This window comes from Anabrus simplex, chromosome 1 (assembly GCF_040414725.1).
Source record: "Anabrus simplex isolate iqAnaSimp1 chromosome 1, ASM4041472v1, whole genome shotgun sequence".
Classification (NCBI taxonomy): Eukaryota; Metazoa; Arthropoda; class Insecta; order Orthoptera; family Tettigoniidae; genus Anabrus; species Anabrus simplex.
Genome location: NC_090265.1, coordinates 439,947,688 through 439,974,620, shown reverse-complemented (window position 1 = coordinate 439,974,620; position 26,933 = coordinate 439,947,688). Strand labels below are relative to the sequence as shown.

Genomic DNA, 26,933 nt, shown 5'->3' with positions numbered 1-26,933 from the left:
CCTGCTACATAATTTACACAACGATAGGTGTTACAGAAGTGGCCCAGAGACCCAAAAATCAGCAGTTTATATACCCTCGCGGAACATTCGAGACCTTTCAGGAATGATAACACCCGCCCACAATCATTTTATTGGCTAACAACGAAAACCCCTACACCAGATGAAGAAGAAACACATTATTGGTGGAAAATTAATTAGAGAAATTCGGGATTGGTAAATTCAAAACAAGGGAAAAGAGCAGGGTTATACAGCCAACCTAAACAATGACTGAAAGAAATTTAACAAAGAACAAACTTTTGAACACAAAATTTGTCCAAAAAAAACAGTTCTTTCACTTCGCTCTAGGGTGCACCATTGTAGTCCTTCAGTAGTGCCATCTAGAAGAGAATGTTCACACTTCTTACTACAGGCAAAACAAAAATACATCGAAAACGACACAGTTCAGAACACTTCAAAATTTACAAGTAGGGACATCTTCTGAGAAACTAGAGAATTAGCACTGTAGTTAAAGTTCAGGCTTCCTCCAGTAGAGGAGTTTCAACTGGTGCAAAGTTTGAATTAGCGGCGCGGAGGTGTACCGCCCGGTACAGTTTCCAAAGAAGTTTCCCACATCGAGATCTCATGTTGATTACGGGGATCATCATCGCTGACTCCATGTCCATCATTCACCATCACATTTATGTGAAGAAATAAGTTGGGAAAATAATCTACCACGCTTTATCAAATATAAATCAAAATGTGTTTACAATAGATTGTCGGAATTGATTTATTTTATTATATTGTGTCTTGTGGCAACTAAATGAAGATCTAGCAGTACATTTGTAAATAAATATTTTCTCTCTATAAATGTACACCTTGTTTATTTTTGTAATTGTAAATATTCTGTTGTAGAGTGTTAATTATGTTTCAGTATGAGGTTAACGGGAAAAAAGAAGAGTTAGGAAATACGCTCATAGAAACAGATGAGCTCCTATCATCAGCAAATGAGTTTTTAAATTACTTTGAAAAAGAATTTGCAGTTCTGGAAGCTGGAAAACATGGCTATGAGTCTAAGACTAATGAAAATGTATCTACGAATTCTGGAAGAAAAGAGTATCCTTTTTTGAACACCTCATCAGAACTTGTACATTTTACTTTGCTTTCTGTTTTTATAGTTCTTCATGGTGTGGGTTCCTGTAGTTGTGACTTAGTTTGTGAACAATGGGCAATGGCTAAATGTCCTAGTAAGCAGCCCTGAAAGTTGAGATTGATTTGTTTGTTTGTTTGTTTGTTTGTTTGTTTGTTTGTTTGTTTGTTTGTTTATTTATTTATTTAATTTATTTATTTTCTTGTTTTATATGGGAGGACTCAGGCTATGAAGCCTGCTATTCTGTCCGACCATACATACGCCTACATGAAGAGTTAAGTATACAGTAAAGAAATTATCTACAAGTTAATATCTTGAAGTATCAATTAAATGTTTCAATTAACCTAATAACTTAGCTGTGATCTAATCCTTCGTATGTTATGATTAATTATTATTTATCAACCAGTTTAACAGAGTTTCTTAAAGCGGCGGTGGCTTGACACGTTCCTAATTTCAGCAGGCAGGTAATTACAAATTCGACTGACGGCGACTACAAATGATCTGCTGTAGCCGGTTGAGCGATGAATGCTTAGTAGTCAGGTGGATGATGATCTCGTAGTATTACTAGAAGGTGATGCTAGGTAATGGAATTGTGTGGTAAGGTATTCAGGAGTGTTAAGGTTCAGTATATGATGTAACAGAAAAACAATGTGTAAACTTTGTCGCTCTTTTAAGCGGAGCCATGAAAGTCTTATCAAATGCGGGAGAAATATGGTTACACCTTGGTATATCTGAAATAAATTGAACACATGCGTTATGTGCCTTTTGGAGCTTGATGGAAAGTGAGGCGTTCAGGTTACTGTATACTGCATCACAGTAGGGGAATATTGGCTATGGAATAGGAGTAGATATCTTGGACATATTCTGAGTCATAATTCACCTTGTGCTCAGGTGGCTAGGACTGTGCAATACACCAGTGGTCCTTAATCTGTTAAGGGAGAGATTCTCACTGTAATTAAGTGTAAGTAGGATAGAATCCTACTTTACAGAGTGACAAGCCAAGGACTCCTTGGAAACAACTTAATGAAAAAATGGAATTAGATGGGGTGTTATCAATGTTAATGTCTGGCTCCCTGGCTAAATGGTTAGCGTGCTGGCCTTTGGTCACAGGGGTCCCGGGTTCAATTCCCGGCAGGGTCGGGAATTTTAACCATTATTGGTTAATTCCCTGGTGCAGGGGCCGGGTCTATGTGTTGTCTTCATCATCGTTTCATCCTCATCACGACGCACAGGTCGCCTACGGGTGTCAAATAAAAAGTATCTGCACCAGTCCTCTCCAGAGGCCACACGCCATTATTTATTATTATTATTCATAGGCTTCGTACTCGTTAACTGAATGATCAGCATACTGGCCTTCGGTTCAGAGAGTCCCAGGTTCTATTACCGGCTGGGTCGGGGATTTTAATCGCTTCTGATTAATTCTTCTGGCTCGGGGACTAGGGGTATGTGTCTGTCCCAACACTCTCCTCTTCATATTCAGACAGCATGCCACACTACCAACCACCACAGAAACACACAGTAGTGATTACATCCCTCCATATAAGGTTGGCATCAGGAAGGGCATCCGGCCGTAAAACAGGGCCAAAGCCACATGTGCGATGCAGTTCGCACCCGTGACCCCACAGGTGTGGGAAAAAGCAGAAGGAAAAGACGAAGAATGGGGTTCGTGGAAGAAAAAATGCGTAACTGCCTGAATCAGCAAAGAGGATGCGTCTGAACATGTTAGTAGTTACTGATATTTGGGTAAGGGGAAATACTGAGGAAGAGAGAGGAGGTTTTATAAGGTATTCTTAAAATGTGTGGAAAGGGTAGAATGTGGGGTAGTTGTCTACATGTAGCTGTTCATCAGGTTCATAATACCACAACACAGTTTCTGTTACGCATGTAAATGAGTGAGCTTTTGGAGAAATTAGAATAAGAATTATCTCGGTGTATTTATCATATGAGATCAGGATGAGGATAAAGTTGACAATTTCTATGAAGCACTGAGTGATATCATATTCAGGTTCAATAGCAAGGATAGGATATTTCTAATGACTGATTTCAGTGCAAGAATTAAATGAAACCACATGAACAATCGAATCGGCTCCAAGATGCAGCTTGGTGATGTGTTCCAGACTCCATTTCATAGGTGACAGGTTGGATCATGACCAGCGTACCTATTTGAATGGCATTTTGGCTAGTTTTCTATTTTGTGCACCATTGAAGCTCTGATATGTACTACTTTGACCAGCGTGTCTAAAAGAGTTGTTCAATCTGTTGGATCCGTTGGTATCGCGACAGGCATTATTCTGGTACATGTGCAACATCAGGATCTGGAACTGATGTAAGTGCTCTGAGATTTTACAATGAGAAGATGGGCTGGTGTCAGCAGATGGAGATCATGTGGATGTGAGGACTTTGGAGATAGGACTAGGGAGTTAAGAAGTGCTTCAATTTGTATACAAACTATAAAATTCTTCAAAAGTCAATAATGTGTTACGCATAATATTTGTAAGAATGGGGAAAAATTAAAATTATACCATACCTTTATTTCCTTCTACAGTACTACAAATTTCTCTATCAGCTACGTAGAGGAAATATAAACAAACATTAAAAAAAAGTTACATAGTCGAGACTGACACTGCACTACTTTACTCTAGCTGCGTCAACGCAATATCCCCTCCCTTGGATCATCCCCCACCTCCCAACAGCTAACCTGTTGTTACGCCAGGGGAGAGGGCAGGAGGGGCACTCCATCTCCTGTTCTCTACCTTTCCTCTCTTTCCCCTCTCCCCTTACGGAAACCTGTACTGAGAGACGGGAACTTCTCCCATGCTTCCCTGTTGGAATACCAAACGTAGGAGCCTCCCATCACCCCTCCTCCCTCCTTCCCTTGTGAATTCAGACCTGACCTACCTTACGTGACTTAGGTCACTGTCTCTTCTATAATCGTTTACACAGCTAGAAGAATTATCTTGCAGAGCACCTTCACAACACTTTCTTCTGCCTTTACTATGTTCGTTTTATATATACAGGTATCAGCAATTGTTGAGGAATGTGAAAATAGGTTTGTACCTTTAAAGGTGGTAAGGAATGGTAAAGATCTACTATATTATAACAAAGAAGTAAAGAGACTAAGACGGAGGTGCAGGTTGGAAAGAAATAGAGTTAGAAATGGCTGTGGAAGTAAGGAGAAATTTAAGGAACTTACTAGGAAATTGAATCTAGCAAAGAAGTCAGCTAACGATAACATGATGGCAAGCATAATTGGTGGCCATACAAATTTTAGTGAAAAATGGAAAAGTATGTATAGGTACTTGAAGGCAGAAACAGGTTCCAAGAAGGACATTCCAGGAATCATTAATGAACAAGGGGAGTGTGTATGCGAGGATCTTCAAAAGGCAGAAGTATTCAGTCAGCAGTATGTAAAGATGGTTGGTTACAAGGATAATGTCCAGATAGAGGAGGTGACTAATACTAAAGAAGTATTAAAATTTACCTATGATAACAATGACATTTACAGTAAGATACAAAAGTTGAAAACTAGAAAAGCAGCTGGAATTGATAAGGTTTCGGGGGATATACCAAAGACAATGGATTGGGATATAGTACCATATCTGAAGTACTTGTTTGATTATTGTTTGCATGAAGGAACTTTACCAAATGACTGGAGAGTTGCTGTAGTAGCACCTGTATATAAAGGAAAGGGTGATAGACATAAAGCTGAAAATTATAGGCCATTCAGTTTGACATGCATTGCATGTAAGCTTTGGGAATGCATTCTTTCTGATTATATTAGACACTAGCTGATGTACCCGTGCTTTGCTACGGGATTCTCAGAAAGACTGTCTTTGTGGTTTACCTACCTGAAGTCGTCAGAAGGAATGTAGTGATTAAAAGCAATGATATATAAAATACTCGATCAAATTAAATTTCTCACTTCTAACGAACAGTACTGTGGTGCTGATCTAACAGTCCAAAGTCCCAGTGCTGCAATGACCAGACAGCAGACAGCCGTGAACACTTCTCTGCCATTATTCCGTTAAATATGCATACTGCTCATTTCAATCAGTACCTCAGAATAGGAATTGAATAGCTCGAATGCTATGATGAACCAGTTTGTTACGTATCAGTAGTATCAGAAATTTATCTAACTCCCCAGCTACTTCCCGCCAATTTTCAGGCAGGCTGTTATACTCGGTGTGACTGGGTGAGTTGGCTGTGCGGTTAGGGGCGCATAGATGTGAGCTTGGATCCGGAAGGTAGTGGGTTCGAACTCCACTGTCGACTGCCCTGAAGATGGTTTTCCATGGTCTCCAATTTTCACACCAGAAAAGTGCTGGGGCTGTAACGTAATTAATGTAGGGGCTGCTTCCTTCCCATTCCTAGCCCTTTCGTATCCCATCGTCGCCATGAGTCCTATGTGTGTCGGCGCGACGTAGAGCAAATTTAAAAAAATCTCGGTATACAGCAGTAATCCCATCTATCGGAGATGAATGGCAACAGAGACACAAAGCAATTACAACAAACAATGGTCAATGTAATATTATTGTTGATCAATGTTATGAGTTTTCTGTATTGTAGGCCTTCACATTCAATTTTCTTTCGACTCTGTAATATAAGGCCGTCTTATACAATTAATTACAGAGTAGACTGTAATTTCTTATTCCCCGACTTTACATACCGATTTTCATTAAAATTCTGTTTACCCATTTTCTCTGATATGATCTTAGCAACAAAAATCCATATTCATGAATATCTCCGTTATCATAGCCGGTACGGTCAAAACGTATAAGACATAAATGATCGGAAATTTAATACTATGTAACTTTATTTATATAGTAATTGTCATTAAGACCACTAATAACACAAATATTCGAGAATTAAATTTTGGGCCTTCCCCTAAACTACCATTTCGCTCAGCGTAAATGAAGTTATTTATGGTTTAGATTGTAACGACTTATTCCCCGACTTTGCATACCGATTTTATTTACGATGGGACAACTAATAACAAATATTTGAGAATTAAATTTTAGGCCTTCCCCTAAACTACCATTTTTCTCAGCATGAATAAGATTATTTATGGCGTAGATTGTAGCGACTTATTTGCCGACTTTTCATACCTATTTTAATTAAGATAGGACCACTAATAACAAATATTTGCGAATAAAATTTTAGGCCTTCCGCTAAACTACCATTTCTTTCAGAGTGAATAAGATTATTTATAGTTTATATTGTAACAACTTATTTTAGAACTTTACATACCGGTTTTCATTAAGATAGGACCATTAATAATATACATATTTGAGAATTAAATTTTAGGCCTTCCCCTAAACTACCATTTCTCTCAGCGTGAAAAAAATTATTTATGGCCTAGATTGTAGCGACTTATTCCCGGACTTTACATACCGATTTTCATTAAATTCTCTTCAGTGGTTTTCTTGTGATGCGTGTACATACAGACAGACAGACAGACAGACAGACAGAAATTACGGAAAATTTAAAAATGCATTTCCTTGTTACTATGGACATGACTGATACAGAAATACCATCCTTTTCAAATTTTGAGCAATGTACAGACAAAACTCTTTATTTTATATATATAGATGTTTGTGAAATTAATAACTGGTTTGATAGAAGGCAGTTTGGGTTTAGGAAAGGTTATTTCACTGAAGCCCAGCTTGTAGGATTCCAGCAAGATATAGCAGATATCTTGTATTCAGGAGGTCAATTGGACTGTATCTTGATTGACCTGTCTAAGGCATTTGATAGGGTAGATCATGGGAGACTACTGGCAAAAATGAGTGCAATTGGACTTGACAAAAGTGACTGAATGGGTGGCTCTGTTTCTAGGAAAATGGAACTCAGAGAATTAGAGTAGGTGAAGCTTTATCTGTCCCTGTAATAATTAAGGGGGGAATTCCTCAAGGCAGTATTATTGGACCTTTGTGTTTTCTTATATATATCAATGATATTTGTAAAGAAGTGGAATCAGAGATAAGGCTGTTTGCAGATGATGTTATTCTGTACAGAGTAATAAATAAGTTACAAGATTGTGAGCAACTGCAAAATGACCTCGATAAGTTGTGAGATAGACAGTAGGCAATGGTATGATGATAAACGGGGATAAAAGTCAGGTTGTGAGTTTCACAAATAGGAAAAGTCCTCTCAGTTTTAATTACTGCGTTGATGGGGTGAAAGAAGTTCCCTTTTGGGATCATTGTAAATACCTAGGTATTAATATAAGGAAAGATCTTCATTGGGATAATCACATAAATATGATTGTAAATAAAGGGTGCAGATCTTTGCACATGGTTATGAGAGTATTTAGGGATTGTAGTAAGGATGTAAAGGAAAGAGCATATTTGTCTCTGGTGAGACCCCAACTAGAGTATGGTTCCAGTGTATGGGACCCTCACCAGGATTACTTGATTCAGGAACTGGAAAAAAAAATCCAAAAAGCAGCTCGATTTGTTCTGGGCGATTTCCGACAAAATAGTAGCGTTGCAAAAATGTGGCAAAGTTTGGGGTGGATAGACTTGGGAGAAAGGAGACGAGCTGCTCGATTAAGTGGTATGTTCTGAGCTGTCAGTGGAGAGATGGCGTGGGAGGACATCAGTAGACGAATCAGTTTGGGTGGTGTCTTTAAAAGAAGGAAAGATCACAATGTGAAGATAAAGTTGTAATTCAAGAGGACAAATTGTGGCAAATATTCGTTTATAGAAAGGGGAGTTAGGGATCGGAATAACTTACCAAGGGAGATGTTCAATAAATTTCCATTTTCTTTGCAATCATCTGCCACCAGGGCAACTGCCCTAAATGCAGATCAGTATTGATTGATTGATTGATTGATTGATTGATTGATTGATTGATTGATTGATTGATCATAACAAGCCACCAAGTGTTAACCATTACCTAACATAACAATAGGAAGCAGAAAAAAAAACATCATTCATGACCCCTGTTAAACCCTTCACTCCTAAAAATATTTCCTACACTTGATTTCTTAATACTCAATTTCCTAACCGCACCTAAATATTTGCATACACTGTCCGCACATTTCCATTCTTTCACAAGCCACCAAGTAATTTTTTGCTCATTACTAGTCTGTCTTAACTTTTTTATCTTGTTCTCACTCAATAACTTTTCTCTCAATCCTTTGGTTTCTTTACACTCAAATATCAGATGGTAATCGGCCCTCACTTCATCACATAAAATACATACCATTGTATCTTTATTTCTTACCCATCCCTTATTCTTATACAAACCCATCAACCACCATAAGAAACCACTTCTTGCTGATCTGTCTGCATTGCTAATCTTTATCCTACTAACTAAAATAATCCTATGAAATATATTTAGTGTCTGTCTTTTCCTACATTCCTCTCTCCCAAGTTTGCAGTTGTTTTTCCTTAACCCTCCGTATGGTTAGCCTCTACCCTTTGTATTCCAGTCTTCATCCCACAAGTACTGTAATCCCAAGCCTTCCAGAATCCTTTTTACTTTATTAGCCCAGCATTCAATATACCTTCTTGCAATCTGATATTGGAAAGCTGCTTGCAGTAGTAAGCCACCTTCCCCCCTCCTTAATTGCCACCAATATCACAGTACCCTCTTCACAATTTGTACTTTCATATACTGACTGGAAATTACTAAAGCCCCAGAACTGGCAGTACAAAGCGGAACACTCATCACCGTTCTGCTGAATCTACTGGCTTTTTGATTTAGCTGATCTCTATCTTTTTCAACCCCCCATACCTCAGCATCATAAAGAACTCTGCTTAGGACCACCGTTTTATAAACCATCCTTTGTGTTTCATACCTTATTCTCGGGAATTTGCTTTCCACGATTTTTATGACTGACATAGCTGTTACTCCCTTCCACTTAGCTCTTTTGACCTGGTCCTCCTACCCCCCTTTTTTATTAATAAAGACCCCCATATATTCCAACTAATCAACCTCCTCAGTTTTCTTGTTCTGCACTATCCACTTCCTTTTGCTCTTTCTCGTTTTATTTTTACGGTCTACCAACACCTTAGTCTTGTTACAATTTATTTTCAATGCCCAGTTATTACAGGAGAATTCCGCTGTAACGAACACCAGTATGTATAACAAAATTTTCAGAATAACAAATTTTCTTTTGGTCCCTTCCTTTTCCCTATTTGTTGTGTGTTAAAATATTTCATTTTAACAAATTTTGTAGTTTCAGTTTAATGAATTAAAATTGAGCTCTTTTCTTTACCAATTTGACCATATTTTCTCGAATTAAAACTAAAATTCATCCTGTTTTATGACTAACATTTTTCTTGTTACATAATTTCGTTATTCAGACGGTATGATCACCATTTTCCATATATGCACCGTACGCAATCAAGAAGGCAATCGTTTTTCTGTAACCAGTATGCTTCGCCCATCATCCATTGTAAGATGTCACTCTATTAGCTGAGTAGGAGCGCCATGTTTGCAATCCTAAATTTTACACTATTGAGATTCTTCCACCGTTTTGATACTTTATTTTGCCTTTTGGCAATTTTTTATTTATTTATATGTCAACAGTACATGTTTCGTTCCTTATTTAGGAACATCTTCAGCTGTTATAGTGGCTTAGGTGAATGGTTAAGATTTTAAAACACATAGATTTGCAAATACATTGATTCACTTAAAAACAAAATACGAATTAAGATAGATGATATTAAAGACAATGTGGGGTTAGTGTGTTACTGGTATGAGAGCAGATGATTACATGGTTGATTGACTTAAAACTATGTCTATTCATTAGAATAGTTGTTCAACAAATTTTTCACTTTGTTACATAAAAAGTCTGTATGCAATTAAAATTAAAAGAAAAATGTTTAACTTCATAACATTGTTTGAATTGTTGAAAGTTTTTCTTCCTTTCCTTCCAGGTAAGTTGTTGTATGTTGTGTGCTTGCTTATAGTGCTTTGATTGAGTCTAATGTGGAAACTTTGGAGCTGATTGCTGATTGCTGATCTATTAATGTGAAGGGAGCCTCGTTTCAAATTTCTGAAATGAAATAAAATACGGTAGTGGGAATTTGTTTGAAAGCATGTGTCTTTGCGTAATAATAGAATGTATTAAAAAGTTCCTTTACCTTGCTATAGCTGAATTTCGATTCTACTGTGACCCTGGAGGGACGTTTGATGCTGCTTTGCGTCTGGTGAAGTAATGGTGTGTGTATTCCGTTGTATGCTCCTCCCTGCGGGGAGGTGGGGCTGCGGAGAGGGGAGGGGGCGTGTCAGTTACAGTCACGGCATCAACTTTAGGAGGGCTGGGTAGAGGGGATGTACAAAATGGCGGAGGCTCTGTCTTGTTTATTCTTCTACTATTTGTATTGTGTTTTTTGCCTAATGCTTCGAGACTTGATAATGTCCCTTCAAATAAAGGGTTTCTATTGTCAATAGTTTCATTGAGGTTATTGTCTTGATTACTTTTTTTTCTAAATAAATATATAGATTTTCTAAAGTATTAAGGAGAGCTCCTTTGTTTATTTTATGTAATATAGTTAAGTCCCGCTCTATGGTTGTAAATTGATGTCCCGTTAAACTCACGTGCTGGCCCATCGCGGAAATTTTTTTTATGTCTTTCGGCATTGACATGTTCTTGGTATCTTACAGTAAAACTGCGCCCAGTTTGTCCGACATAACTTTTTTTACATTGATGGCACTTTAATTTATAAACCCCTGATTCAGAGTGTTTGTTTTCACCTAGGGAATTGACACTGTTGTGATTTAAAAATTTTTGCTTCGTGTTGTTGCTGGTTGAAAATGCGATCTTATAATTATGTTTTCTGAATAAATTGGTTACTGTGTATAAGTTGGGGTTGTTAAATCTGAACTTAGCGTATTTGTCTTTCTTTTTTATTTCGGGTGTTAGATTGGTTTGTAATTTTTGTTTGAATTTACCAATTATTTTGTTTATTATCTTTGGTTCGAAACCGTTATATTGGGCTTGTTTGCGAATAAAGAGCAGTTCTTTTTCTCTTTCTGTGTGTGTAAGGGGTATGTTAAACGCTCTGTATACGTAACTGTAATAAGCTGACCATTTTTGCGATTCTGGGTGCAATGAGTAGTTCTTTATTGTGATGGGAGTGAAAGTAGGTTTTCTATGTATCTTGAAGACGAACTCTTCCTTTTTTCATGTTACATTTATGTCTAAAAAATTTATTGAGTTTTCTTTTTCTTTTTCTAGTGTGAACTTTATTCTGGAATCAAGTGTATTTAATTTATTGAGGATATCGTCACTGTTATTCTCTTTTTGATTTATTACGGCAAAAATGTCGTCTACGAAGCGTATCCATAAATTAAGACCTTCTATTTGTCCTATTATTTTGGTATGTTCCAGGTAGTCGAGATAAATATTGGCTAAAATGCCCGAAGTAGGAGCACCCATTGGGAGGCCTTCTTGTTTATATATTTTGTTATTGAAAGTGAAGTAGTTGTGTTTCGTGATGAATTTGAGTATGTTAATGAAATCCAATGCCGAGTTGATTATGTTCTATGAGATTCTTTCTAATAATTTTTATTGTTTCATCCACTGGAATGTTTGTGTATATGTCCTTGATATCGAAGGAACATGTTACTTGATGTGGTGTTAACTTAAAGTTTTTGAGTACTTTGCAAAAATCTATGGAATTTTTTATTGGTGTCTTGTTGTGAAAAACGTAATGTTTGGTTAGGAAAGTGTGTACGTATTGCGATGTTTTATAAGTAGGACTGTTGCGGAAGTTTATTATTGGTCTTATGGGAATTCCTTCTTTATGTAACTTGGGTAAAGCTTTTGCTGTTGGAAGGCCGGGATTCATGTTTATCAATTTTTGGACGTCCTTTTCATTCAAAATAAAAGTTGCGTTTCTTAATAGTGTTTTTAACTCTTTCTGAGTTTTAGTTGTAGGGTCTCGTTCTATTTCCAAAAAAGTGCTATTGTTGAAGAAAGTTTCTGTTTTTTTGATGTATTCCTCTTTATCTAAAACTACTATTGTCCCTCCCTTGTCTGTTTTGGTAATTATTATTTCTTCTTGTTTTATTTTATGTGACAAGCTTGAAGTAGATTTATTTCTATTATGAGAAACTTCTAAACCTTTTATTAAGTTCGGAATTTTCTTTTTTACCTCGTGTCTGACGTCATTCTGAATTTTGTTAGGGAGTTTTTGTATTACTGTTTCTACTTCTGCAATGGTGGTTATTAGCTCTTTTTCTTTATTCCTACTTGTCCAATTGAAATTGGGGCCTTGACTATGGGTTTTCATTTCCTCCTCGGTAAGATTAACCTTGGAAATGTTCTTAACTGGCAAAGGGTAATCTTCCAATTCAATTACTGAATTTGAAGAGTAAGCTTTGCTGTTTTCGTTTTTGGACTTAGCATTTTTTAAAGACATTAATTTGTTGTTAAGGGTTTCCTGTTTTCTACTTAAAATGATATCCATTTTTTCGTGGATGTGTCTTTGAAACGAATCCCACTCTAAGGGTAACAGTAGTGTTGGACAGGTGTTTTTTTTTTTTTTTTTTAGCCATATTTGATTGACTCTTTTTTGTGTTTCAGAGTGGTGTCTGGATGGTACATGCTTCTTTTGAGTTTTACTCAGAAATTTAGGAACTAGGTTGTCTTTGAGACATTTCTTTAAAAAATCTGTCTTTAGTTAGCTACCTTCACCTTTAGATTAAAGTAGATGTTGCCTTGTTTATTTGCCTGGTTGGCCTTTGAATTGCAAGTAATCAGCTTCATTTTCCGTATCAAAATTTAATCACTAAATTTTACACTATTGAGATTCTTCCACCGTTTTGATACTTTATTTTGCCTTTTGGCAATTTTTTTTTTTAAATTTATATGTCAACAGTACATGTTTCGTTCCTTATTTAGGAACATCTTCAGCTGTTATAGTGGCTTAGGTGAATGGTTAAGATTTTAAAACACATAGATTTGCAAATACATTGATTCACTTAAAAACAAAATACAAATTAGGATAGATGATATTAAAGACAATGTGGGGTTAGTGTGTTACTGGTATGAGAGCAGATGATTACATGGTTGATTGACTTAAAACTATGTCTATTCATTAGAATAGTTGTTCAACAAATTTTTCACTTTGTTACATAAAAAGTCTGTATGCAATTAAAATTTTTAAAAAAAATATGTAACTTCATAACATTGTTCGAATTGTTGAAAGTTTTTCTTCCTTTCCTTCCAGGTAAGTTTTTGTATGTTGTGTGCTTGCTTATAGTGCTTTTGATTGAGTCTAATGTGGAAACTTTGGAGCTGATTGCTGATTGCTGATCTATTAATGTGAAGGGAGCCTCGTTTCAAATTTCTGAAATGAAATAAAATACGGTAGTGGGAATTTGTTCGAAAGCAAGAAATTAACTCAAATGTATTGATTTAAGTGCTCCAATATGGACGTAAAATATGTAAATAAATAGTAATTGAGCCAGGATTGAACCTGCCAAGTTGGGGTCAGAAAGCCAGCGCTCAACCGTCCAAGCCACTCAGCCCGGCATCCTGTGTTATGAAAGAATGATGTTGCATGTCATGTGGCTCTGTATTCCAGGCATTATCTGGTTCATTTATTACTGCCTTTGTTAGTTCTTCATTGACTTAATTATCAATAGCGCCTGTATCTTCCGACTCTGCAATACATCGATACAAGCTTCTGAGGTCCGTTTCCACACTGTCATCACTATCTCTATTGTCCGAATTCTCAAAAACCAATCGTTCTCGGATTCATCACCACTAAACTCACGTTCACTATTCTCCAAAACACTTAACACCTCAGTTTTGGTTAATTTTTCATTGCCTCACCTTCTGCACACTCCAGAATGTCCTGGTGTCAGTTCCATAGCCACCGTTTTCAACAATATGTACTACCAACTATAAGAAATGAAAAAGAAAAATGCTGGCAGTAAAATGTTCCCTGAGGCTTTAGCCGAGTGCGAATACAATCTCACAGCCGTAGCTGCCAAGCTAAACTGAAAAACACACATTGTGCAATGTGTGGTCACGAACGCTTATAAGCGTCAGCTGCACGCGATCACGGCTTGCTCTGATGCTTATAAATGTCATCAGCAGTGAACATGTTAATACAAGTAAAAGTTTTCAGTCCATCGAAAAAATTAAATATAAAACTATAATATACTTTTTCAGTCTGTTGAAAACATGAAATGTAAAACTATTATATATCTGTTAAAAATGGAATTGGAACACTAAGTTGCACAGTTCATTGATGCACACCAAACCATTTTTTGCTATGGGTAGTTCATCTTTTATTAATAACATAACCATGAAGTATTTTGCCTTTATGGAGCAAGTTGGCCATGCAGGGAGATAGTGGGTTCGAATCCCACAGTCTGCTGCCCTGAAGATGGTTTTCTGTGAGTTACAATTTTCATATCATGCAAATGCTGGGCTATACCTTAATTAAGGCCACAGCCACTACCTTCCCAATCTTATCCCTTTTCCCATCCTTCCATCGCCGTAAACATTTGATGTGTTAGTGCGACGTGAAACAAGTAGCGAAAAAACTTTTATCATTAACTTGCCAGCTATTAGCTGTCTCATCCATAGATAATGCAAATAGTAGTTCAAATCACTGACTTACACACATGTTCATAAAAACCAGAAGCTGCTCGTATGGGTCGAAGTGTGTTGGCAGTGCAACGGGTGTGTACAGAATGGTTCACAGAAGTCCGTACAATACGACGAGAGGGGTCTGGTCGCACCACCCAGACCACCCCTCGAGAAGATCGATGCCTCATCCGAATGGCATTGCAGGAGAGATCTGCGTCCTCCTCGGCTCTGGCGCAACAATTGAACAGTGTAGGCTAACACATCGTACACTATCAGGAGTGACAGTCCATCGCTGTTTATTATGGTCTGGTTTACCAGCACGTCGTCCACTTCTCCGCCTGCCTTTGACTAATGTGCATAAACATGCTAGACTGCAGTGGTGTACGGAACGACGTCACTGGGGACAGAAATGGCAGCTGATAGTGTTTTCGGATGAATCCAGGTTCTTTTGTTTGAAAATGATGGCCGCATTTTGGTTCGCCGCAGACAGGCGGAGAGGCATCACATTGACTGCATTCACACGAGACATACAGCGCCAGCTCAAGGCCTTGTAGTGTGGGGTGCTATTGGGTATAACCACAAATCACAGTTGGTGCGTGTCCAGGGCACTGTGACCAGTTTGACCTACGTGAATGTGAATGACGTCCTGCGACCCGTAGCCATACCCTTTCTGCACAACACCCCAAATGCCATATTTCAGCAGGACAATGCGCGAACACATGTTGCTGCACTAACACATGCCTTCTTGTAGTCACAGGATGTCAGACTGTCATGAAAGAAAGAAAAGTTCCACCTAATCAATACACATTTATTATAACATATATATCAGGACCGGTTTCGACCTCTTACAAGGTCATCTTCAGCCTCATTAGAATCTTACATTATTTGCATCTTTTATATTCTGCCTCACCAATTAAAGTGATAGACCCTAAAATTTAAAATCATTGTAGTTGTGCTTATGCTTTGCTTAAGAATGTTTAAATTTTATAGCTTATCTATAAACAGTTGAATGTATAATCAATTTAAAATGCTCAAAATACATGATAAAATATGACACAATGTACATATATCTTGTTATGAAATTAACAAACAAGTATAACTGAATGAGTTCGTCATCTATCTTATATCTTATGCGTACAAAGAGTATGCTTGAGCTCAGCTTTGTGATAGTTGCGATAGGCGTTGTGCCTTGTCAGTTAAAAAAAGAGTGTTGTATTAACACAGATGTTTGGGTCTTGTATGAGATATGCTTAGTTGGCACATATATAGTAGTTAATATATGTTATAATAAATGTGTATTGATTAGGTGGAACTTTTCTTTCTTTCATGACATTTGGTAATTATCAATACGGAACAAAATGAAATTTATTAATCAAGAAGGATGTCAGACTGTTGCCCTGGCGCGCCCGATGACCGGACTTGTCGCCAGTCGAAGATGTGTGGGATATGGTGAAACGACGGGTGCGGCGCTGCAACCCAATGCCAACCACAATGATGAACTGTGGAAACAGGTGAATGCAGCATGGATGGCTATACCCCAGGGCGCCATCTGCAACTTATACACGTCGATGCCAGTATCCATCGAGGACCCAGTGCCTACTAGGCAACGGGGCATATACTGAACCTAGGTGACTGAAATGCTAGTAGTTTCTGCAGAACATACTAATGAACATGTCCTGTGAATATGAACTTCCTATCTCTAGTCTTTCAAGGTATTCTGTTTTTATGAACATCAGTGTACATTCTCTTGTTAAGTTTTTTATGGATTTTGCTGTAAACTCAGGAACATCGTCAATTTGTTCGTACCAGTTCGAGACAGTTCTTGGATGTGGAAGACAAATTAAACTGCTCTCTTACAAAGCTGTAAGCTCTGAGAAAGTAAAAGTGCAGTGTGAGGGCAAATGCTTGCAGTTCTTCTGAATATTTACTAGACAAACTTTCACCCAGCAGCAGTCTTAGCAAGAATATCCAGAGCTGAATCATTCATAAGATGATTTTTTTCTTAGTTCTTCTGTTATCGTTTTTAGTTCTCCTACCTTCTTCTCTTGCTTGCTTCTCTTAACAGTTTGTTGCAAGACTTTATTTTCTTCAGCTGCTTTGCTTCCCATTCTCCTGCTTTTGCCAGTCTTCTTTTATTATATTCACTTTTGGTTGATGAAGGCTGCGACTGGCTCAAGTCTTTCCCTGAGAGGAGCATGAGTATTAGTTTCCTGATATCGAAGGAATACTTGTGTAATAATTACTTAATTACATAGTACTATTAAAGGTATTAATTTTATATTTGGAGAATTTTCACTGTTATGTCCCACTTACATTCTGTGTGTAAAGAGAAAATGCATCGAAAATGGCAGGAACTGCATTTCCCTTCAAAAACAACTTTCTCCATAGACCAATCAAATAATTCCAGTTTGAAATGCACTGAACATTCTGGTGTAAGGCCTTCTAATGTCTATAATTCACTCTGCTCACCTTCTTTAGCAGAAAACCTGAGCAAAAATTGGCACATCTCGCCTAAAAATGAGGAAATGTGAACAGACCTTCTGAAACACTAGCGCAGGAAGACTTTGTAGCTATAAGCTAGTAAATGAAACTGAACTCTCCCGTATTTACAGATGATGTTAAAAGTTATCTCCTTGAGCTGTGATGCAAGCTTCACATCTTGTAGTGAAATTTTGAAACACACTTTGCAGTTCATGGACACTTCTGGAACGCACAGTATTCCTAATTGAGTTTTTAATGCTTCTGCAGTTCGAGGATTATTCCTGTAAATTTGTTGTGTGAACAAAAGACTCCTATGATTGAAATTATATCTTGTGTCTGGTTGAAGGCAGAGTGGAAGTCTATAAGAAACAAGGAAAATAACTAATGAATATTTGTATGAATAGCTGTAGAATGCATAACCTAGCCATTGTCTAATTTAAACTTACTCCTTTTTTGATCTCTTGGAATGCTTGTCTGCCATGTTTACCGTATACTGCTATCTGCGTGTAAGTTTCGTTCAGTTAACCTTGACTATTTACATTGGCAGTTGAAACTGGGAAGGATGTTCTCTCACATTTTTAACCAGTCGACCTTTTAACTTTATCAATACAGCTTCAAGTTCAAGTGTCTTCACTGTTCAATATGTATACGAAACTAGGAATACAAATCTTCACAGTCAAGGATGTGTTTTAATCATCAGAGTGACTATTTACGTTGTTTGTAAATAGTTTTATAAACAAGTCAAATGGAAAATATTTCAACTTCTTGTAATTATCAGAAGCTCAGATGTGTTTCTGGTATATTCAGTGTATATTAGAGTGGACAGTTTATTTTTAATAATTGAATTAAAATTTCTATAGGGTTCAACACGAACTACAATTAAATGATAAGACGGTTATTTACATAATACCTTTATAAATAAGTCATATAGACTAGTGTTCAACATATAGATGTTTTAACATAGATCAGTACTGATAAGACTATTTTAGATTCATTATAAATATTTACTAAGTCCTCATGGACCACTTGTTGAAACCTATGTTAAATTTTTTCAATCATTTGTGATGTCTTTTATATGTTATACAACTTTTTAAATCAAAAATCAAAATCTCTTTAGTTGCAAATGAGGTGTCTACCTCGGTGGCAAATGGTACACTAAAATACATTATTGTCAAGCACTAAATATTAAATTAACAAGAGAAGAAAATTTTTCCTATAATACAATATTATACAATTTACGCTAACAATGTTTTCTATTAAACACACAGCTCATCCTTAATAAATTTATATTGTTTACAAAATTCTAATTATAATATCTCCTGTACTACTTACAAATATAGTCAACTGATATACAGTATGTGGAATTGCTTCAAATGATACTATAAAACTGCTATAACATTAATATTTACATTGCATTTATTTATTTACTATTTTTTTTTTTACCTGTTCTGGATCCTAAGTAGCATAACGACCTGCTGCGTCTTAACCAGAGCCCCTTTTGCCACCACTTTTCAGAGTTCCTGAAGGGCCTTCACAGCTACCGTAGCGGTCCCAGGGCCCTCGAAGTCCCCACTGTACTTCACCCCTACAGGCAGTCCCCTACTTTGGCTGTCCAAACTCCTTAGACCAGGGGATGGAATTAATTTATTCACACACATTTTTTTAAAATTTACAATAACCTGCACCGGTCGAATGCCCTCTAACACTTCATTTATTTTCTCTGTTGCTGTTTATTCTCTTCTTGAATATCTGTACAGATTTTGGAAAAGGATCAAACACTACCCCTGGTAAACTGTCCCACTCCTTCACACCCTTCCCAATGAATGAAAATTTACCCCAATCGCTTCTGCTAAAATTCCTTCTAATTTTATATTTGTGGTCAGTCCTGCCGATATAATTATTTTCCAACTGAAGCCTCTCACGGATATCTCCCCATGCTTCTTCTCCTGTATAGGCTCTATATAATCCTGTAAGTCTAGTTTTCTCTCTTCTCTTACTTAAAGTTTCCCACCCAAGTTCCTTTAACATTTCTGATACACTACTCTTTCTCCTGAAATCCCCTGTTACAAATCTTGCTGCTTTCCTCTGCACACTATCTATTTCTTTTATTAGGTATTCTTGGTGAGGATCCCAAACACTGTTTGCATATTCCAATAATGGACGAACCATACTCAAGTAACTTTTTTCTTTTAATTCTTTGTTGCATCCTTTAAGTAGCCTCATTATGACATGTAATGATCTGTATGCTTTCCCAACAATGTCATCAATATGACCCTTCCAGTGCAAATTACTTTCAAATCTCACACCTAAGTATTTGCACTTGCCATCTTTTGGGATAACTACCTCATCCAAAGTATATTCAAATTCAGTTTTAAAGCTCCTGTTTGTAAAAGTTGTAACAGTTGATTTGCCTCCATTAACCTTCATATTATTTTCTTCAACCCATTGTTGAATACTTTCAAGGTCCCTTTGTAATTCTGAACAATCCTCAATGTTGTTTATTTCTCTATAAACAATTATGTCATCTGCATACAATCTTATTTTTGATGTTATATTGTTCCCTAAATCATTTGCGTATATTAAGAAAAGTAACGGACCGATTATACTACCCTGTGCAATTCCCTTCCAAACTTTCTCTTCCTGCGATACATTATTTCCTACTTTGACTTTCTGAACCCTTGAATTTAGAAATGCTTTTATCCAACGTGTAACCCTTACGTCCAATCCTATTCCCTCCAATTTCTTTAATAATATTCCATGTTCCACTCTATCAAAGGCTTTGGAAAGATCTATGGCTATGCAATCTAACTGACCTCCTGAATCCAACTGATCTGATATGTCCTGCTGAAATCCCACCAGTTGTGCCTCACAAGAAAATTTCTTTCTAAATCCATACTGGCTCCTCATGAACCAATTTTTATCATCACATATCCCTCTGATGTACTTCGATATTAAACTCTCCAGAATTTTACAAACTATACTGGTCAGGCTGATTGGTCTGTAGTTCTCTGGTTTCCTTTTATCACCCTTTCCTTTATAAATTGGTATTATTATAGATTCCTTCCATTCCTTTGGTATTACACTATTATTTATGACATAGTCAAAGAGAAATTTTAAATAAGGCACTATGTACCACCCCATTGTCTTTAATACCTCCCCAGTAATTTGATCACTTCCTGCAGCTTTTCCTTGCTGAAGCAGTTGTGTGCTTATTTGTTTTTTTACATCACCCATAAGTTTATTTATACATATGAAGGTGGCCCAATGATAAGGGCTGAAACTTGTTAAATATTAGTGTGTTGATTAGGAGGAAAATCCTTTCAATTTCCATTGTCATTGTGAATCGTCAACACAAAGATCAAACTAATAAATTACATTCTGAAAAAATCTCAGAGCAATAATTCGTCAGGCACTAATAGTGCACCATACACCCACCTTCACATAGCACAGAGGTCTCGGCTGTAAAATATGCGGGTTCTCTGTATCGCAGGTGCTATTGGTCTGTGAATTGACATATCCACTCAAATGAAACCCTGCTTCGTCACTAATTTAAAAAAAGTTCAGATCCATGATAACATCATGGACATTGTTCATTAGCCACCTGCAAAATCTTATTCTTGTAATGAAATCTGCAAGTTGTTTGTTAGGGACTGAACGAGTCCGGGAAGATCGTAAATGTTTTGTTGCGTTACCTGCTGACGAATGTGAAATACCAGTTTCCTGAGCTACTCTTCGAAGTGACTTATGTGGACTGACTTGCAGTCTTGCCTGTATATCTTCTAACCCCTCCTGTGTGAGAGCTGTTCTCGTTCAGTGTTTTTTCTTATTATTTATGGAAGTGGTTCTATGCCGCTTGTGAATTTGTTGCATGAAACGTTTTTATGGTACTGTAGAACTGGAAAACCGTCTACAGAATATTCAGAGGCACCTTTTAACTGGTTTCTTCTTCTTGTGCAAGTAACACTCGACCAAAAATATTCTCTGCGCTACAGTGTACTTAACCACCGTGATAATAACCTCACAATACACCTTTAAGTCCAATAGTTACTATAGTCTGTGCGAAACTAGGATGGGATTGACAGCTGCTTGAACACGTGTTCTCAAGCTGTAATGGGGATGGAGTGGGAAGAAATTGTTAGTAGATTGTCTTGACAACCCGGAATTTGACTGATCACATGACAAACCACCAGAGAGCACAGTCCAATGAAGAGAAGGGAGGGAAAGGTTAAGACAGAGCACAGCCCAGTGAAGAGAGGGAAAGGTTAAGACAATGTTGCCGTTTTTGCAACATGTGCGGTGAGAGGGAGTGTTTAAACAGTTTCTCTAAAGATGTGTGTGTGTGTGGGTGGGTGGGTGGGGGGGTATAATAATAGCGTAGTTACAGTCATGCAGTTAATTTTTAAATATTGTTTGACCGAGCGAATTGGCTGTGCGGTTAGGTTCATGCAGCTGTGAGCTTGCTTTCTGGAGACAGTAGGTTCAAACCTCACTGTTGGCAGCCCTGAAGATGGTTTTCTTTGGTTTCCCATCTTTTTTTTTTTTTTTGCCACGGGCTTTACGTTGCGCCGACACAGTTAGGTCTTATGGCGACGATGGGATAGGAAAGGCCTAGGAATTGGAAGGAAGCGGCCGTGGCCTTAATTAAGGTACAGCCCCAGCATTTGCCTGGTGTGAAAATGGGAAACCACGGAAAACCATTTTCAGGGCTGCCGATAGTGGGATTCGAACCTACTATCTCCCGGATGCAAGCTCACAGCCGCGCGCTTCTACGTGCACGGCCAACTCGCCCGGTTTCCCATCTTCACAACAAGCAAATGCTGGGACTGTACCTTAATTAAGGCCACAGCCGCTTCCTTCCCACTCCTAGCCCTTTCCTGTCCCATCGTCGCCGTAAGACCTGTCTGTGTCGGTGCGACGTAAAACAACTAGCAAAAAAAAAAAAAAAAAAAAAAACCTATCCCATCGTCGTCATTAGACCTGCCTGTGTCAGTGCGACATAAAGCAGATTCTAATATATATATTATTTGTATATATTGTATGCCTAGCATCTGAAAGTGAAGAGAGGAAACGTTCCGGCAAAGGGACCAACTCGGGATGATATTTATTATGTATGAGAGTACTTTGAATAGGAGAAATTTAATAATGGACCTCTCATTTCTGTAAATAAAGTTAGAACTGCAGCTGCGGTTAGAGTAAGCAAAAATAGTGCAGTTAAAAGAGGAAAAGACAAGTATGGTTATTGTAAACGGCAACTGTCGTAGGGGAAGTATATTTATTGACATTGATAAATATTTGTTCTTGCTGCAAATACTAATTTTAATTATGCGTTACATATGCTTATTTTTATATTTTACTTTGAATATCTGCTTGACTGCTTTAAAACATATCTTTAACGTACGCTAATGACTTTGCCGTGAAGAGGCATTCATTGAGGAATACGACGTGGCAACGCGGAGCATCTTGCTCTCTTAAACATCAATCCCATTCTAGTCCTGTGCTGACTATAGTGAACTAGTGAACTGCTGCATCTGATCTCAAGACTTATCATGCCAAGCTTAACACAAGCTATATGACACACACTTGGGGATTCCACTGGCCTGTTAGCAGAAATGCGAAGTCTTAAATTGTATTCTGAGTACGTATTATATGCCATAATTTAAATCTTACATGGGAAATGTTATACGAGGAATATTTTTGTTATGCTGATTCATATACACACAACATTACATTATAGTAGCTTTAATACCAACTTAATATCTCTTTTATGTTTCAGTTTCATATAGTGGTGATATTGGAGAATTCTTGAAGTTACAGTCTGCATCTACCGCATTACTACAATGAGCTATGATGTACAGTATTTGACTGTCAAAAACAACTCTCCTTCTCATGCCTTCCTACAGTAGCGGCGATTGGGAATTAGAAGTGGGGTGGCAAAAAAATATACAGACAACAAGACAACAGAAAGTAGCTGGGTTGAGGGATATAGTAGCGGAGGGGGGGTTATACACATCAAAACTGAACAAAAAATGCTACAAAATGGTAAGTTTTTGATGCACTTTGAGCAAATTTCTACAGAGGCAAAGGTTGACAGTTTACTAACTTAAGTGCAGCAATAATAGTTTTTTTGAGATTTTGATTCAATACTATACAATAAAACTTTCACCAAAGAAACAATATTACACACGTATTACAATTAAATAAAAGTATGGCGTGATTATAAAATTTAAAAAATCTTTCAGTATTTGACTACACTCCAAAAAAACTAACAGACAATATTAAAGAGACTGCCAGACTGACGAATGCACGCCACAAGCAGGTGAATCATACCTCAGTGTCCATGACCTTGGCAAAAAATATACCCCTGTTACCCTTCCTCATAGCATTTGCGAAGTCTTTACTACTTGCTGTGGCGTATTGGTTAGCTGTGATGAACAACATTTTGTGCGTATTTTTTATAATTTTGTTAATAATTTAAAATTTGCACAATTTGTTTTCTTAATTCCTAGTTTCAGCTGGCTAAAATGTAATAAAAATGTAATGTTTTCTCTACAAAGTGGGGGGGTCGCCCCCCTTAGTCGCCACCACTGCCCTCCTATGACCACACCCCCTACTATCTGGGTCTGACGAGATGTCCGACAGCTTGTAGGTATGGCACGAGTAACAAATAGCTACAAACATCAGCCATGACAGACAATGCAAGCTCTATGAATCAATGCATATTCATTAACTCTTCATTATGTAGTACATACAGTAAATGTGTAACTAAGGCACAACTGCTCTGTCACTTTGAAACTTCACAACAGTACCTCATTTCGCAAGAGTCACCACGGACAGAACAGATGTTTGTTATGCCTTGAGACTTGAGATAGATGCATGCGCAGCAGCCATGCTTACCCCTCGCACCTCTTACCCCATATCCATGGGACTTCTCGTCAGACGACCATAGTATGTAGTTCACTGTCATTGGGCTTCACTCTTGGAGGTTCAAGGCAGCTCCCTGTATTCTTTACTACTTGCCATGTACAGGATTTATTTTCTCTCTTATAATATACCATGAAAACTTCAAGGCTGTTCTATATAGTATTTGTCACTATTATAGAGAGCAGTGCTGATAATCCCATTGTTTTCTTCCATAAAGCAACAATCGCCATCTATCTCTTGAATTTTTAACTTTGTCAACATTATTTGTTTGTTGTGAGGTTTTATATATACATTTCATACCCCCATTGTGTCCGGCTCCATGGCTAAATGTTTAGCCTTTGGGCACAGGGGTCTCAGGTTCGATTCCTGGCAGGGTCGCGAATTTTAACCATCATTGGTTAATTTTGCTGGCATGGGGGTTGGGTGTATGTGTCATCTTTATCGTCATTTAATTCTCATTACGACGCACAGGTCGCCTACGGGAGTCAAATCAAAGGACCTGCACCTGGCATGCCGAACATGTTTTTGAACACTTCTGGCACTAAAAGCCATACGCCATTTCATTTATACCCCATTGTGAATACATTGTTAACTCTGCAACGTGATGCACTGATGTATATCTTGCTCTTGGTATAGCTGCCTCAATGGATTAGAGTTAAAGCATCCAAGCCATGATGCCAAGTTTACAGGCCCAGACAAGGTGATTGATTTTTGAAGAGGAGACAAGTTCTTGACTTCCCATATCATTATTGTCGACACAGTAAAGATCTCTAGTGTTTTAACTGTGGTTGAATGGCAAAATCAATCACTCAGCTTTTGGAAATCTACCAAAAGAGTTCTGTTTTTGCTGCCAGATTGCAGTGCAGTTTGGATATCAGAATTGGTATGCAGGCCATATAAACAGCACCAGTTCAGGACAACTGAAATCCAGTAGCTGAGAATTATTATCATCATTATTATTAATAGTAGTAGTATTAGTATATGTGTGTGTGTTTATGAGATGTTTTCCTTAACATGTATTTACAGTGTTACACCCGAAGATGCAGAGAAACCAGACCCACGTATGGGTGCAGAAACCTGTGAATTTGTGAGAATGGAACGCTATTTTGAGGAGGAAAATTTAGATGGTATTGATGTTACTCCAGGTTTGTTCAGAAGATGCAGGCCATTTTTAATTAAGAAATGAGCTTGCTATTGAGACGAGATATCTGTTGTACGTTTTGACTCGAGAAATATTACAGTAACTTCCTGAAAACCCATCATTACTGTTGAAGAAAGAACTGTGCTGGTGGAAGTATCTTCAAAACTGATTACTGCCATTGAAGAAACTACTGCTCTACAGTATTTAATTTATATATTGAATGAGACTACGCTCTGGTATTATGTAACCGAATCAACAATTTTTGTATGATTTTATTATTATTTATAAATAGGGAAAATGAAATTTATAAATAATAATATGGAAGCCAACCAGGCAAAACGTAATGCATTCAAATGAAAATTATGTACTAGCTGATGATGGCCGTTAAGGGCCGAAACCGGTACTAGTATAATCTATTTACAATAAATGTGTATTGATTGGTGGAAAAACACACACACAATTTTTGTATGCTCTATAAACTTTCATGTTCACTAATGAGCTGACTGATCAGAGAAAACTGTACTGTTTCATATTGTTTGGTTTTGGGCTTGCTAATAAAGGGTGGAAGTGAGCTCGTATTGCTGTGTGTCAGAATTTTCTTATTCCTTAGTACTTTCATATTCATGATATTGCTGTGTGTCAGAATTTTTCTTTGTAATCTATCAGAACCTATTATCACGGTCCAAGGGACGCCCCTGTCGGGTGCAATATTGTGTATTATATCATCAAATTACTCTTTAACCAGGTACTGGAACTGTGGATTCTTTATATGAAAACACTTGTGTAACCTATTATTTCAGCAACAATTTAGTGGGGATTTACAATACACAAAGTTTTACAGAATATCTACAAGATTACAAAATTGATATCTCGGTAACTTTGATGAAATGTGTACAGTACATGAGAAATAAACTGCATAAAATTATGAAAAATCTGGATGTTTCATCTTCACTTTGATTTGAGAACAAACAAACATGCATATGAAAGACTCTACTTGTTAAATTTCATATGATATACTTGGAAGTTATAATTTTGTAAGGTCAGTTTATATCTTGTTTTTGACCATTAACTTTTCATCCCATGGATTTTCGTATTAACTGCTGGAGATACTCATTGCCACTTTAAGTGAACAGTTAGCCTACAGAGGTAAAAGTTTTGTCAAGCAGACTGTCAGGGCAAGTTTCTTTCTAAGAATCCATAACACATGTATTTTTATTTTAACTGCAAATGTGTTACAGTAAAGTACAATATGTCAAGTAAATTGTGTTTTATTCTGTTACCTTTGCCCTCATCATTGGATATCATAAAGTCATCTTAATTACTTGCTTTATCTCTGATGATCTCTTTTATTTGAGATTTTTTTTGTCTGAAATTTGTTTGAAAATACTGTTGTATTTGTTGTGGCCATCTCAAAGATTAAAATGTAGGTATTGGAATCAGCTAAGTATTGATGAACATTCTATAAGAGAAGAAATTCACACTGCAGTGTAAATATGCTTCCTCATTTGACAGATATAGTAGAACTTTTCACTTTTGTACATCAACTATATAGTCATTTCTGCTCAAGAGTGCTTTAAAATATTATGGTCATTGGATTTTTTTTTTTTCATCAAAATGAGAAGCCACTGCATCTCACTTTTGGTTTCAGTTGAATCCCCTTCCCTAGCACTACATTATTTTTTCAAATGAAAGTTCCTCCTTAG

The 26,933-nt window shown here is 37.2% G+C and overlaps 1 protein-coding gene across 1 annotated transcript in view; it reads left to right on the top strand.

Annotated features, from left to right (window-relative positions):
• LOC136856919 (uncharacterized) overlaps window positions 1-26,485 on the top strand; it is an 81,678-nt gene extending 55,193 nt beyond the window's left edge. The window contains exons 3-4 of the mRNA XM_067135172.2: window positions 911-1,092; window positions 25,116-26,485. Coding sequence (XP_066991273.1) covers window positions 911-1,092; window positions 25,116-25,275 — 342 coding nt within the window. The 3' untranslated portion in view covers window positions 25,276-26,485. The remainder of the gene's footprint in view (window positions 1-910; window positions 1,093-25,115) is intronic.
• The last annotated feature ends 448 nt before the right edge of the window (window positions 26,486-26,933 follow it).